This window comes from Malus sylvestris, chromosome 14 (assembly GCF_916048215.2).
Source record: "Malus sylvestris chromosome 14, drMalSylv7.2, whole genome shotgun sequence".
Lineage (NCBI taxonomy): Eukaryota > Viridiplantae > Streptophyta > Magnoliopsida > Rosales > Rosaceae > Malus > Malus sylvestris.
In genome coordinates this window covers 27,235,873-27,251,470 of record NC_062273.1, presented here as the reverse complement: position 1 = coordinate 27,251,470, position 15,598 = coordinate 27,235,873, and the positions used below count along the sequence as shown (strand labels likewise).

General features: G+C 37.1%; 3 protein-coding genes across 9 annotated transcripts in view; 2 read left to right on the top strand and 1 right to left on the bottom strand.

The window, feature by feature from the left end:
* LOC126598704 (cysteine-rich receptor-like protein kinase 10) overlaps window positions 1-15,598 on the top strand; it is a 43,500-nt gene that overhangs the window by 2,022 nt on the left and 25,880 nt on the right. The window contains exon 6 of one of the 6 annotated variants that reach the window (XM_050265063.1): window positions 91-241. The exons of the other annotated variants lie outside the window; for them this stretch is intronic. Within the exon in view, the coding sequence (XP_050121020.1) occupies window positions 91-241 (151 nt within the window). The remainder of the gene's footprint in view (window positions 1-90; window positions 242-15,598) is intronic. 6 annotated transcript variants of the gene reach the window in all.
* The window catches only part of LOC126598703 (uncharacterized), a 97,973-nt gene that overhangs the window by 68,919 nt on the left and 13,456 nt on the right, over window positions 1-15,598 (bottom strand). The window lies entirely within an intron of this gene.
* LOC126598706 (flavin-containing monooxygenase FMO GS-OX-like 9) lies at window positions 8,855-12,239 on the top strand. Of its 2 annotated transcripts, XM_050265069.1 has the most exons (7): window positions 8,855-9,455; window positions 9,715-9,785; window positions 9,959-10,117; window positions 10,245-10,327; window positions 10,622-10,757; window positions 11,582-11,755; window positions 11,872-12,239. In XM_050265069.1, the coding sequence occupies exons 1-7, from the start codon at window positions 8,897-8,899 to the stop codon at window positions 12,073-12,075; spliced, it is 1,386 nt and encodes a 461-aa protein (XP_050121026.1). In that variant the 5' UTR covers window positions 8,855-8,896; the 3' UTR covers window positions 12,076-12,239. The 2 variants fall into 2 exon arrangements, with proteins under 2 accessions (XP_050121026.1, XP_050121028.1); XM_050265071.1 differs by lacking the exon at window positions 11,582-11,755.

The window sequence follows — 15,598 nt, the reverse complement described above, 5'->3', positions numbered from 1 at the left end:
TTTTGTTTTGCAATTATCAAATTGAATTTGAAATGTTCTCTCGTTACATCTTTGTCATAATTTCTATACCGATGGTTGTGCTCCTTGTAGTGGTTATATGTCTCCCGAATATGTAAGGCACGGGCATTTTTCTGTCAAGTCCGATCTATATAGTTTTGGTGTTTTAGTGCTAGAAATCATCAGTGGCAAGAAGAACAGTAGATTCTTTCAGACCGATGTAGCTGAGGACCTCATTAGCCATGTAAGCTTAAAATGAAAAGTGTAGTGTTCTGTTCTCTTGCGTTGACATAGCATCATGAATTAAACTTTTGAATTTTATGCAGGCTTGGAAGTTATGGAGAGATGGGGAACCTTTGGAATTGTTGGATCCGTGTCTAAGAGATTCTTATTCGAGGACTGAAGTAATCAGATGCATCCACATCGGCTTACTTTGTGTTCAGGAAGATCCAGCTGACAGGCCTACAATGCAATCGGTAGTTCTCATGCTCAGTAGCTACTCTCTTACTCTGCCATCACCTCAACAACCGGCATTTTTCCTCCAAAGCAGAGCAATGGGAAACATGTCAGGGGCAACACTGGACTCCGCTCAATCATCTCCATCCGTTTATGAAGGATCTAACACTGAAGTATACCCTAGATAGGGTGAATAGATAAGCTGTTACTGCTACGTATTGTAATATCCGCTTATATATACAATCGTCTCTAGACAATAACAAAATCTACCGATATGGTATCATCCGTCCTTAGAAGGATGAACGTTCTGCACATACAAGTTTTAGGCGCAATTTCTGTTTGTTTATATGATGTGAATCGCATAAAATTCTACTAGTGCTCGGACTCGACATCTGTTTATATTTATTTGTTAGAAAACATGAAACTTGAATTTGGTTTCCAACGATGATTGACCATTGTTAGTATTGAAAACATCAAAGATGCAAATGCAATCTGTATCCTGAGTTTCTCCAATATCTTGATTTTTCACATAACGTGATTGATATGGTTTAGTGAGTCCTTTAATCGGTAATAACCGAATTAAACATTTTGATACTTACTATTGTAACGATAATTTTCCAGCATCTTCCTCAAATTGTACATTCTATTTTTTTCCATGTATTATTTACCAAGTATAAACTTACATAGAGCAGAAAACGAAGATTGTGTTCTTTTCTGTAAATTTAGTTTATGAATTATCATCTGAGTGAAAATTAGTTCACTGAACTATTTTTTTTTCTTCAAAAAAATCAGTCCTTGAATTATAAAAATATGTCAATTACATCCCTAATATTATATTTGAAGCTACTATTTTCAATTTTCCATCAATTTAAGTTACATTACTTGTATGTGATACATATTGGAGGGTTGATTGGTAATTGTTCATAAAGAAATAGTGTATAGAGTTAACTTTTGAGGATAAATTATACGTTAGATTTGTAACCTATATGAAATGTTAAGGACTTATAGGCAAAAAAAAGACGGTATTACACTTCAAAGTGTCTCAAATGACTTAAGTTGATGAAAAATTGGATAAAATAGATTTGAATATAATAGTAGGGATGCAATTTAGCAATTCGTAATGAATTTAGGGACTTATTTTACCAAAAAGTAATTCAGAAATCTAATTTTCATTGAGATGATAGTTCAGAAACTAAGGGACTAAATTGGCATTTCGCCCTTGTTATTCTTAAGCTACTCTGTCAGTCTGCCATTACCTAAACAACCAGCATTTTTCCTCCGAAGCAAAGCAGTAGGGAACACGTCAAAGACAACGCTAGAAAACCAGCATTTTTCCTCCAAAGCAAATCAGGAGGGAACACGTCAAAGACAACGCTAGAATCCGATCAATCTATCGGCAAGTCATCTCCGTTCGTTGATGAAGGATCTATCACTGAAGTATACCCTAGATAGTGTGCATAAATAAAGTGTTAGGATCTATTGTAATATATGTTTATCAACCTACTGCTTTGCAATCTATGGATTAGAATCACACACACACACACACACACACACACACATATATATATATATATATATGAGCTGCGGCGGATTCAGGATTTATAATCAATGAGTTGGTAAAAATGTTTAATTTTTTTTAAACCACAATATTCAATTTCATAAACCATAAATTTAGGATTATAATTTAAAAGTTACTTGAAATTTTAGGGACGAAAATATGAGAGAGGAAAGAGTAGTGGCTCGGTGGCAAAATGGCGGCATGTGGTGGCGGGTTTGGGGGGGGGGTTATGGTGGCTCCTGTCCAATTTGGGAGATGATATGACAGTGATTTGGATTTTTTTGGGGGGAAGTAATCGGGGTTGGGTGTGGATATAAGGAGGTTTATTGTTATTTTTTTTTTCTTTTAACACATTTGTAAATGAAAACGAGAACTAAAGACCAGGTTCAAAATTATGTCGTTTTAAAAGGAAAGCTCGTGCGTCCAGTATCAGAAACATCAACTTCAGGCAATTCATTCGGTCATTTCGTCACTAGATGGTGGGCACCAAAGCGTCACCAACTGGACAATCAAAGGGGTCACTGGAGTTGATCCCAAACCATTTTTTTGGCCTTCACAGGGTCAAGTTTAGCTAGGGGACAAAAACAATTAATTTTTCTTTTTGTACCCGCATATTTAGATTACACACTAATAAAATGATGAATAATGAAAAAACCCTTGCCGCTCCTGCTTTTCTCTCTCGCAGGATCCCCACCAAATTCCCAGCCTTCGCCGCCGACTCCTTCCTCTAGTTGGAGTCGGCCGGCTTTCCCTTGCTGCTCCCCCTTTTCTTCTCCTCTCTAGCCCATTTCCCTCACCCTCTGGTCATCCTCCTTTCCCTTCCACCCTTTTCTCTCCTATTGCAACCCAACCCACTACCCATACCCTCAAGTCCTCCCTCTTCCCCTATCACGCCTTCCCTCCTCTGTTTTTTTTCCTGCAGTGCTTTTTTCTGTTTTCATTTTGGCTCTCTTTGAGCTTTGTCTCAGTTCGTTTGAGCTTTGTCTCAGTTCGTCTGAGCTTGTCTCAGATCGGAACTTGTAAACACCTTCCTGCTCTGATGTTTCCTTCCGTCGTGAGTCCACAACTACTAACCCCTGCTTCTCAGCCCCGGGTGCTTCTCCTCGATGACGTGCTTGGGTTTTGGGTGGCTGTTAAAGTGCTTTTTGCACTATTTGGTAGGATTATGGCAACGTTCACAGCGTTGGTGGCTTGCTCACCCCCATTTTCCTTTGATCCGGTTGCTGTTTTTTGTTCGATTTTTGGTGGTGTATGGCTTTTCGGCTTTGTGTTGTATTTACTTTTTCCTGTTGGGCTTGTATTTCGGTTGTGAGATGTCTTTTGGACTCTCTTTTCCTTGTATGAGTCTCTTTGTTTAGTGGAAAAGTATCTTAGTTTGTCCAAAAAAATAATAATAAAATGATGAATAATAACTTATGCAGTCCCTTTTTAAGGGAATGATATAAAAATGGGGATTAGTTTGTGAGGTTCATTTCAAATCAAATTTCAATGATTCGAATTGTCTATTTTATAAATATCGATTCATAGATCATCTTGTAAAAATTTATTTCAATTTGAACCATTTACCTATTTAATTGTCTCGATGAAGAATATAGTGTTTGTCAATTTCTTTGAACTCAATTAGATACTTCAAATATTTCCAATTCATCTAATATTTTGCAAGGATCTATGAGGTGCAACTTAAAAATAGACTGTTCAGATCATTAAAGTTTGATGTAGTTGTGTCAATCCTAACAATTTGCCTATTTAATTGTCTCAATGAAACTTCAGTGTTTTTTAGAGCTTAGTGTTTGTCAATTCTTTGAACTCAATTAGATGCCTCAAATATTTCCAGTTTATCTAATATTTTGCAAAGATAATCTATGAGGTGCAACTTGAAAAATAGACGGTTTTGATGGTTAAAATTCGATGTAGTGTGAGACTCACAACTAATTCCTATCCTTTTAAAAGAATAGAGATCCGGCAAGTAAATGGTTGACCTACTTTGTCATTTTCTTATAATTCAGAAATTTATAATCATGCCATGCAAATGTTGTTGCATGAGCAGATGGAAAACTTGCAAGGTAAATATTACGTTGATGAGATTTCCAATAACCCTATGACAAGTACTAAATAATATATATATATATATATATATATATTAAATTAGTGCTATATTTTTTTCTTTTGAGCAATAATGTTAATAGATTAAACAGCTAGTTGTGGGGTGGAAAAAAATACTGAAAATTTCAAACCGAACTGAAAAAATCCCAAAACTAAACCGAAAAAATCCCAAACCAATAATCTCGAAAATTTCGGTACCCAATTCCAAACCAATCCCGAAATTTCGGTACAAGAATCGGTCTCACATTTTCATTCGTTTTGTAATCCCAAACCGAACCCAAATAAAAAATATATATATTCAATCCCTTTCAATCACAATCTCTTCCGGCTAGGACTAGAATGAGAACTAGAATCATTATGTTCTCTTCTGGCTAGCACGAGAATGAGAACTAGAATCATTGTGATAGTTGAGTTCCGTTTACTACAATATAATTATTAAAATCATTTCATTTGACTGGCCAGTGTTTAAAGTATCAGTATTGATGGAAATATCGATGCAAATTTGTGGAAATATCGACGAATATATCGAATATCGATATCGGCTGTTTTTGATAAAAATGATGGAAATTTAAAATAAAACTTTACAGCTTGTTAAATATGGTTTGGACGAAATATAAGAGTTCCTCTGATATTCAACCGATATGTCAGAAATATCGACAACATTGACTGAAACTGATGGATGATATATATGCATGAATGATATCAACATTTAGTATTTTTAAAATTTGATTTGATGGTGTTAATTTGTTTATTGTACATGTTTTTGTTGATATCTACTATAGTTTAATTTGTGATAAGATCAATTAGTTGGTTGTGCGTTCTTTGAAGAGAGCTTTGGCAGCATATTAGTCTTCAAAGATTTGTGCAGAGGTTCTTCTCAATGTGTAATTTTTGACCCTTATGCTTGTGGGATGACCTTGTATTTATAGGCTTCTCAAAGCTTGCCTTTGGGTGGATTTGGCTTTGATTTATGTCCTAATTTGTCCATGAGAGAATTTAGGCATGTTTTGTGTCTTAATTTTAGCCACTTTACTCCCTTGGCCGAAATTATGAGGCCTTGTTGCTTATTTTGTGAGCAATCTTCAATTCTTGCTTATTTTATGAAGATGCCTTAACTTTCTTTCCGATTTTAGGACCAATCTAGACCTTGTTGCCGAATTTAAGGGAGTTTCTCCCTTGTGCCGATTCTTAGGAATATTTTATATTTCCTTTGCTTGATTTGTGCCACATGTCATTGATAACTTGTCCATTTGTGATGAATCATATGTCACGTGGAGCTTTGTGATACATTATTTGTATGCAACGAAATTTACATGTCTACACCAAAATTGAAAGAGGCCCCTACTTAAGGAAGGAAAAAGCATTTTTTCCCACACCCACAAGGAAAGAATATAAGCCTCAAAATACATCAAATGTATTTTGTAAAAAATTATGAAAAATCAATATGCACAATAAATATGTGCCGATTTATTCACTTTCAAAATTTTCATTCAAGATCAAGCCTCTATGGCCCTTGAATTAAATTTTCATTTCATTCAAGATCAAGCCTCTACAGCCCTTAAAGAATATTTCCATTTCATTCAAGATTAAGCCTCTACAGTCCTTGAAGAAAATTTTCATTTCATTTAAGACCAAGCCTCAACGGCCCTTGAAGACACAACCTTGGAAAATTAAAATACGGGGTGTGCTATTCACACATCCTTTTTACTTCTCACACACCTCTTGTTAATTTCTGTTTTTTTCTCTTCTTCAATTTATCCGATTTGACGGCCGAAAATTAGAAGGGTGTGTGATAAGTAAAAAGGGGTGTTCATGCCTTCTGTTTGATATGATAGTGATGCATGTTTTTGTTGGGTTTTTACGGCTCAAAATTAGGATGATGCAATAAATTAGGTTTGTGTTACCTATTTGGTTTTGGTGTCCTATTTGGGTTTGATTTTGACTTCTTAGTTAGTTTCCTTTGTGGATTTGTTAATTACCTATTTGATTAGGATTTGGATTTATTTTCTATTAGGATTCTTATTGTAACCTAAGTCCTATGCACTATAAATAGGACCTTAGGGTTATTGTATTTAGTGTGGCTCATTTGTGTGGCAATTTGGTGAGAGTCAATTTGTGAGTTTGTGAGTTAGAGAGCAATTGGGGAGAATCTTCTCCGTTGGTTTTGGGTTCTCTACTCGTTTGGTTTAGGGGTTGTAATTTGTGGGATTTGGGTTGTGAGAGTTTAAACACTCTTTTGTAATCTCTGTTTGTTTAGTGAAATTTCTCGCCGTGCTTCACTCGTGGACATAAGCTTTACGCCGAACCACGTAAATCTCTTGTGTTAGTTTGAGATTGTTTGTTTTAGCTTTCACCTACGACATTGATATTGGTACTTTATTAGAATTCGCTTCCGTTTGCGCATAAAAGTACAATAGTTTTGTCTAGGCCCTAGATGTCAGTATATGAGCTTTTTATATACTATATGTGTGGACTATCAGTATCGGTGGAAATACCAATTAGTTTGCATGCCTGTGTTTATTCATGTCATGCATGCAAACCAAACGAGTAAGCATTGTGTACAAAGAACCCAAGAAGGATCAAAATCATTCAAATGAAGAAAGAAAACAACACTAAAAAGTCACTTTGCTACAAAAGGCAATGCCGACCACTTTGATAAGTAAATTCTACACCAATAATATTTGCATAAAAAGAGAACAAAATTACACATGCACCCTTTAATTTATGTGAAAAAATGGTGACATTGATACCCTAACCAGAGAAAATATATATGGATAATTTTACGGAAACCAAATTTATAAATCAAATTTGCAAACTAAATGATGTGTCACCAATAAAAAATAAACACGTTAATCAATATTTAATTAATAATCCAATCATCTACAACTAAATTATTTTATTTGTAAAAATTTAATCTCTCTCACATTATCCTTACCAAATATATCTAAGTAGAAAATCCAAACCCCATGATAAGTTAATATCCAACCTTGATGGGATGCCCATTAATTCCTTTTCTGCACAGCTGTTGGATGAAGGTTCATCTCGTTTTGTTGGTATTCAAACAGTATTGAAATCAATTATGCAAAGAGATTTTCATAAAATATCCTTTCGACGCGACCAAGAACGTGGGTGGAATCAACATGCAAAAGAACGTGTGTGGAGCTGGAATCGACGTGTAAGAATGTGAATGTAAAGGTTTATAATTTTGTAAAATGAGGTTAGTTGAATATTATTGTGTTCATGTTTTTGACATAATTTTTTATAATACAGACTCTTTTAGAGAAAAAATTCTTATTTTTCAAAAAAAAAAAGGACATCATCTTAACCATTAGATTTGGCTTAAATGAAATTATATGGTTGTGATTAAATTACATGCCAAAAAATTTCATTAAAGCTAAATCTAATGGTCAAAAGGATGTCCCCATTTAAAAAAAAAAAGTGGGGATCCCTTCCTTTAAGCATAAAAATTGTTATTAAATCGTGAAGTTGAAGGTTATAAAAAAAAAGTATCCTTAGCATTGATCTCCCTAGCATTCATTGAACTTGCAGTCATTTAATACTACAGTTTAGTAGTCTTCACTTGTAAAAGAGAGATCTTAGGTTCGATTCTTGTCAAAAATAAATTTGAACCACATTATTGTTAACTCATTATGAGGCTTAACCCACTCATTCAGCTAATTAGTGCAGATAATATAATTTGTTAAAAACTTGCATTCATGAGCCCGCATATATTCCAAAGTCCTTTAATTGGCTCAAGACAATTTTGGTTGGGACAATGATGATGATCACAAATAACAAATGGTAATGTTAAAGAGACTAAATTTGAAGACAAAATTTATAAACTAAATGATGTGTCATTAATAAGAACGATCACGTTTAAGTAATAAACCAATCATCAATTTACATATTCTTTAATTTCTAAAGTTTTATTTACAAATTTAATATCTATTTCATTACCCAATAGCAAAAGGATGAGATTGGAAATTTACATGCAAGTACACTTTTTAGTTTAAAGTAGACAACTTTCAGGCATTGACTTTAATATATCAAGTGTTGTCACCGAGCTAGCAAACCATCTCCATCAGACTGACTTGCCTCCCAACAATATTATTATCAATTTTGTTTCCATCAGTTTGCGTGAAGAAAATTAACTCTATATATATATAGACACACACACACACACAGATATATATATAAAATATTTTTTGTTATTCAAAAGAACATAAAAAGACAAGTTAATCTTCTATCACAAAAAAAAAAAAGTTATAGGTAATAATATAATTTCACAGGTTCAAATTTTACTATTTTTTATTCAAGCCTCACCTACAGGTGATGTTAAAATACCTCCAATATTTAAGGAAAAAAAACCAAAAAAAAACCTCTAACTCCCCCCACGATTTCTCTCTCTCCCTCTCTCCTTCGCATTTTCTAAAAATGTGTTCATACATACAAAGTGTGTAAACAAATGTTAATATATATACCCATCAACAACAACAAACTTAAAATTTAAAATTAACTATGACTTATCCCTATGATCCTTTTCCCGTGATCTTAGAGATTTCGTGATCGTGACTGTTTATTGTACATCGTTCGGTTATAAATCATTTCAAAATTAAATATAAATAGTACCTAACAAAAACTAATTGCATAATGTATAATAAACGGTCACGATCACGAGATCCCTAGAATCCCTATAAAAAGTATCGATGAGTACCTTTTCCCAAATTTCCCACACCCAGAAGAGAAAAATAAAAATCCACAAGCCTAAACCCTAGACCGACCATGGCTTCTGAAACTTACCAATCCAAAAATGTATGCGTGATTGGAGCTGGACCCTCAGGGCTTGTAGCTGCAAGGGAGCTGAGGAACGAAGGTCACAGGGTGGTGGTGTTGGAACAAAACCATGATGTGGGAGGGCAGTGGCTGTACGACCCAAATGTGGAGGGAGAGGATCCCTTAGGAAGGGCACCTACCCTGAAGGTGCATAGTAGTCTTTACACGTCTTTGAGGCTCATGTTACCAAGAGAGATCGCGGGGTTCACTGACTTTCCATTTGCAGTCAAGAAAGGTAGGGACATGAGGAGGTTTCCTGGCCATACGGAGCTTCTTTTGTACCTCAAGGATTTTTGTGATTGGTTTGGGTTGAGGGAGTTGATAAGGTTCAATACGAGGGTTTCATATGTGGGGATGTTGGATGGAGATCATGCAGTTGGTTGCAAAGATTTGAAATGGGTTGTGAGGAGTGTGGAGAAGAAGACCGAGATTTTCGTGGAGGAGGTGTTTGATGCGGTGGTTGTGGCCTCCGGCCATTACTCTAAGCCAAGGTTGCCGTCCATTAAAGGTATTTACTACTTTATTAATTTCCTTACTTTCATGCTAGCTCATGTCTAACAAGAATTCCATCGTGATATTATTTTTGACCAATCATACACTGACATATATTTCAACTTTGTCACATAACAATTTTAAAAAATAAAATGAATACTAATCACGTTTTTAATCATAATTATATGTGGTTTCAATTTTGTTTTTTTTTTCTTTTCTCTATTTCCATTTTTTTTTCTTTTTAATTGCGGTGGGTTCAATTTGGTCATGTTTAGGAATGGATGCATGGAAGAGGAAGCAAATGCATAGTCACATCTACAGGGTTCCGGAGCCATTTCGTAATGAGGCAAGGCAATATATAGTTAATTGCGAAATTGTTAGCTTAGATATATAGTGTTGGCTCATTTCCTGATAGCTTATGAGCGTTTGGAGAATCATAGTTGTCTACCATAAGTTTATATAGATCAACGAAAGTTTCTAGCACAAAAGAGATGAAATGATCCTTTTGCTCATTTGCAGGTTGTGGTGGTGGTTGGAAATTCAGTAAGTGGACAAGATATATCAATGGAACTAGTGGATGTGGCCAAGGCAATCTATCTCAGTGCCAAATCTCTTGACATATCTGAGGGCTTGTCCAAAGTAATTTCCAAACACGAAAACTTGCACCTTCGTCCCCAGGTACAATAAATTAGCTTTTATAATCAAACATCACGTTTGGTGTCTAAGATTAGATTATAAACAATATATAAAGCTCTGTTTTAGTACAGATTTCTTTTATGTGACATTTAAATGCAACCAAATGCAGATAGAGTCACTCCAAGAAGATGGGAATGTATTATTTGTGGACGGTTCTTGGGTCATTGCAGACACTATCATATACTGTACTGGGTAAATTTTCAATTCAATATCATCAGTAGAACGGAAATTTCATTATGACAAAGTGATAAGTTATAAGTCAATCACACACTATTATGTAACATGATTGACTTCAAATACCGGCACATGACATCCCTTCTTTCTATCAAACGATGGACTTGCTTTGGAAAGTGATTGGTTAACCATAGTCTTTTGATTTTGACTGAAAATTTTGTGTGGGTCCCCACATTCAAATTATGGATCCACACCCAGTTGCATTCCCTTTGAAATAGTGTATATTAATTGTTCCAAGTGGAATGTGTGCAGGTATTCATACACATTCCCCTTTCTTGACACCAAAGGAATAGTTACTATAGATGATAACAGAGTGGGCCCTCTGTATGTGCACACCTTCCCTCCATCACTTGCACCCTCTTTATCCTTTATGGGCATTGCAACAAAGGTAACTAAAACATTTCTAAATTTACAATGTATAGTATGCTTTGGGGTATAGGGAGGGTGAGCCAAGGTGCAATAAAAAATGTTGTTTTTTTTTTTTTGTGATTGAAAGATTATGGTTTATGTCGTGGAAACAGTTTTTTACAAAACAAGAATAGGCTGTGAACGATAAACGTTCTTCATACGACTCTCACAAAGAGGGAGCAGCCATGTTGGGGTTTTGGGTCGTCCAGTTTTAGTGTGCTTTGAGGTATAGATTCTTGGTTAAAGATAATACAATTATTAAAATTTAACAACAAAAAATTCAAAACATAGAGCACTTTGGAGCATAATTAGAGTTATTCATTCTAATTTAAGAATTTGGATCGTCTCCGGATACTGTTTCTAGGCTCCTCCTGATCCTCTTCTTTCTCTCTTCTCTGAGTCTCCGTGACTGACGCAGCTTCCGTCTTGACAGAGCGGTGCTCGTCCTAGTCTCTTCTCTCTGCGCCGGCGAATCCATCACTTATGGTGCTTTTCATGGCTTCCATGGTCGACTAGTAAACCCGTCTCTGCAATCTGATTTGGTTTCAGTGTTTCAGAATGGATTGATCCCAAAGAACTGTGGAACGGGAGGAGAGGAGAAGGAGAAAGACGAGTGGAACTGTGGAACGGGAGAGAGTTCTCTGGTGCAAATTTGAAAAAAATAAATGAACTTATGTTGGCCGCACGATGTACTACGAATGGCGAGGATCCAGATAGATATGATCCGGAAACGATCCTAATCCGTAATTAATTTAGTAGATCTCTGTGAAAAATGATATTTATCAATCGATAAATCTGATCTAGATCATAGGGTTCCCTTTCTTTGAGTCACAAGCAAAATGGATAGCTCAACTACTTTCTGGCAAAACAACATTGCCATCAAGGGATGACATGATGCATTCCATCAAGGAGTTCTACCACTCAAGGGAAATTGCTGGCATTCCAAAGCATAACACCCACGAGATCGGCGACTTCGAGGTAAACTTTCGTGCAACACAATTACATGCATCACATTTACTGATCAAGTGACTCGTAAAGCCATTGTAGCTTATATTCTAAGGTCTTTACGTTTTTTGTTTCGCTTGTTGTTGCAGTATTGTGATAGATATGGGGATCACATAGGGTTCCCACGTTTGGAAGAATGGAGGAAAAAGATTTGCCTTTCGACAATAAGAAATGCTGAGACCGACTTAGAAACATATAAGGATTCGTGGGACGATCATGAGCTGCTTCAAGAGGCTCTTCAAAGTCCACATTTCACTCAACTTGGGCCTCAAGATTTAGATTTTCCTCTGTAATAACTCTACAAATATTAGAGAGATGATACTCATATGTGTTGGTGGGCTCTACCTCTATTAGAGAGATGATACAAATATGTGGTGAGTGTAACATTACTCAAAATAAAACTCCTAAGTAACTCCCGCAATTATTTTTATTTTGTGACTTTTGTACACATTCCATATACCATTTTCCATACCATAAGTTCTAAAAACACTGTTTGATAAATTGATAATGATTTTATTTTACTAATCCTTTCTCAGCAGTTAAATAAAAGAACATGATAGTGAAATTTGCAGGTAACAACACAGCTAGAGCCAAGTGAATAATAAACGAAATTAAGATAGCAATGCAACAAAAATGTGACTCAAATCTGAAAGGGATACAAAAAAAAAAAAACCAGCAATAGAAGGCCAATGGAGGTTCGAGATTGAGACAATGATGTCGGAGTTTAGTGACGTTTTTCATGACTTATATGAAACAGATGTCGATAAGCAGGAACATTTTATTCTTATTGTTGTTGTGTCACCTGTTACATCTACTAATAGTAATTGTGAGAACTGTTTCCTTAACAAATTAAGAATGATTATATCAAGAGCATACTTCAATTCCATTAAGAAAATCTGAGGTCTAAACCCTATGTTTCACAGAGGATAAAATCCAAAAAAATAAAGGCTTTCCCCTCAATTCTTTTTTCCATTCATTTCTCACAAACCAGTAAAAAATTTAAAATCCAAGCATGGAAGCTTTACAAAGACACGTATCCCACATTTATATGGGGACACGTGGTGTATCATCTCGTGTAACGAGAACATGGGTGTGACAACACTTGTTTTTATGTAAGTGGTGGAAAATTTTATTTTTTAAGTTATTAACTTTTTAACACACATATCACACCATTTATGTAGCTACACGTGGTATACCACCCCGTGTGACGGTTACAATGAAAAATCTCTACTACCCTTGGCTTGGTCCCACAATCCCCTAACCACCCTCAAGCTCATGTGCAACCTCCTCGATAGGTCCAATGGCACGGGCAAAGACGACGAACGGGGGTTTGACGCGGCGGCGTATTGGCTCCACCACAACCACCCCAAGACCCTTGCCTCCAACCTGGTTCCCATCGCCGGTTCCTTCGGCGGCATGGGAGACCTTGTTCGAGTTCTCCACCGGATACTTTCCCGCCAGGACGTCAGGAATTATGATGATGATGATGACCGGGACATTGAAGAGAGAATGTTCGCAGGGGATGACAAGATAGCTCTTGAGAGGTACCGGAGCGACCCGGATTACCGGTTTTTACACGACCGGGTTTCGGCTCTTTTCGCCCACTGCATCAAGCGGGACATTCGAATTCTGAAGGAGGGGATGGACCGCCGTGATGGTGACCGGTTGGAGATCACTAAGGCTGCGACTTTCTGTGAAGACCGCGCCACTTTCCTCTGCGAGAGCGTCGCAAAGGAGGTTTACTCGCGAGAATTGTACCCCGAATACCAGAACCTTAAGGAACGGCTGAGGAAGGAGGTTCTGGTGCCGTTAAGGAAGGCTTCCGACGTTTCAGATGCTTCCAAGTGGGGTTATGATATGGAGTTTGACGAAGAGCCTTGTTTCGCAAGCAAGTATTTCGAGGAGGTGAAATCCGGCCAGTCAAAGATTGACGCCGGTGCTCTGCTTCCGCACCAGATCATAGAATATGTGGACGACGGGGAGGTTGGGCGAGTGGCTCAGCTTCAGTGGAAGGCAATGGTGGAGAGCATGAAGAGTGTGCAAGGCAAGAGGAAGAAGATGAAGATACTGAACAACTCATTGGTTGTGTGCAACATCTCCAAATGCATGTATAGACTTGATCAGGATGTTTCGGTGGGTATGGGGCTGTTGCTGTCTGAACTGAACGAAGAGAATGCCTGGAAAGGAAAGGTGATCAATTTCAGTCCAAACCTGAAGTTCCATTCGACACAAGGACTTGATGATCTCAAGTCCAGGTACGCCTTTTTGAGGAGGATGGACTGCGAGGACTGCTGTGTTGATTTCAGAAAGGTGTTTGATTTGATTCTGGAAGTGGCTGTGAACGAGAATTTGAAGACGGAGCAGATGATCAAGAGGGTGTTTGTGATCAGCGGAGACTACGACTTTGGCTTTGATAAGGACGGCTTCTGGCGCTGGGAGAGTGATTACGAGGAAATCCGGAGCAAGTACAAAGAGAAAGGGTACGCCAAAGTGGTGCCACACTTGGTGGTTTGGAATCTGAAACATAACCTTAAGCCGCCATTCTGTGCTACACAACAAGAGTATGGGGTGACGGTGTTGAATGACTTTTCCAACGAGTTGATCAAGTCCTTCCTGGACAATGACGGGGAAATTTGCCCAGACCTTGTCATGGAAGCCGCCATCTCTCCTCAACCCGATCAGACTCTGGTTGTAGTAGACTAATTGAGTAACACTCATCACATACGGTATCAATTCAACTCAACACATAAGTTTTTAAAAAGAAAAAAAAAAAAAAAAAAAAAGAGCTAGCCAGGCTGAAGTATCCGGTGCATGTTTTTTCAGAGTTGTGTGCTGAAATATAAGAGCCTTGCACATGATTTTATTCAGGTTTGACCTATTTCATGAGAACTGAATTTTTTTTTTTTTGAGAAGGCGATATTCTAAACTACATTTAATCTATGTGTATGTGGATCGGATTTAGGACCATCAGAACTGATCGAATTTGGACAACCGTCTTTCATTTTCTCTCCATCTCATTGATGGTCTGGTTTCTGACTCTCTGCAAGCTAGAGTAGCCTAGGTGAGTGATTAGCTTGATAAATAGGGCCACATTTTGTTTTTTGTCTAACATAACTATGGCAGCTAGGGCCACTTCGCTCCATCTCCAGGAACAGTTTATCTTTCTTCTCTTGGATTTTCTGAATCATTAAGCTCTATTAGCAGGCAGCACTTGTAATAGCCTTTGGAGCTTGCCTTGTGATGGTGATTTCACATTCAGGTCCACTTAAAACTAGTCATGCATGCTTAACCATGAGAGAGACTTACATGAAGCGACGATGCTAGTTAGGGTGGCGAAAACTTGAAAGCTCGAAATTGGTTGGCTTCCAGCCTCTTGATCAATCTGGCTTAAGTTAAAAACAATGCTCGAAGTGAAGAGACAGGAGCATGTGATGCACAGACAGACTGATTGAAGCTAATGTTGTGTCATATGAAACTGTTCGAAAAGATTTCCAGACAGGATTGCCAATAATTAACTTTTGCTGCAATATGAGATGCATATTTATAACTTGATGAACATATTAGGAGAACCCAAAATAACAGTCCAAATTATGAGGGCATGATGTGATGAGGAGCTAGCTGTTGGAAACAACGTCGTTTTTGGCGGATGCAGCTATCTTGTGGCGGAGGTAATTTCAAAGTTCATGGTTTAGGGTAATTTAGTCCAGCATAATGGTCCAGCTATTGTGCCCTCGCCCTCAAAATGAGGGAAGCGTTTACCTACATGTTGCGTGAGTCGCATCGATCCAAATAAAAAATTTGGACCTCATTCTTTCC

What these genes read in the sequence shown, in the direction of transcription:
- LOC126598706 (XM_050265069.1), top strand. Translation starts at nt 8,897, where the DNA reads ATGGCTTCTGAAACTTACCAATCCAAAAATGTATGCGTGATTGGAGCT. An exon ending in CGGAGCCATTTCGTAATGAG is followed by an intron (nt 9,786 to 9,958) that starts GCAAGGCAATAT and finishes GCTCATTTGCAG; the next exon opens with GTTGTGGTGGTGGTTGGAAA. An exon ending in ACTATCATATACTGTACTGG is followed by an intron (nt 10,328 to 10,621) that starts GTAAATTTTCAA and finishes GAATGTGTGCAG; the next exon opens with GTATTCATACACATTCCCCT.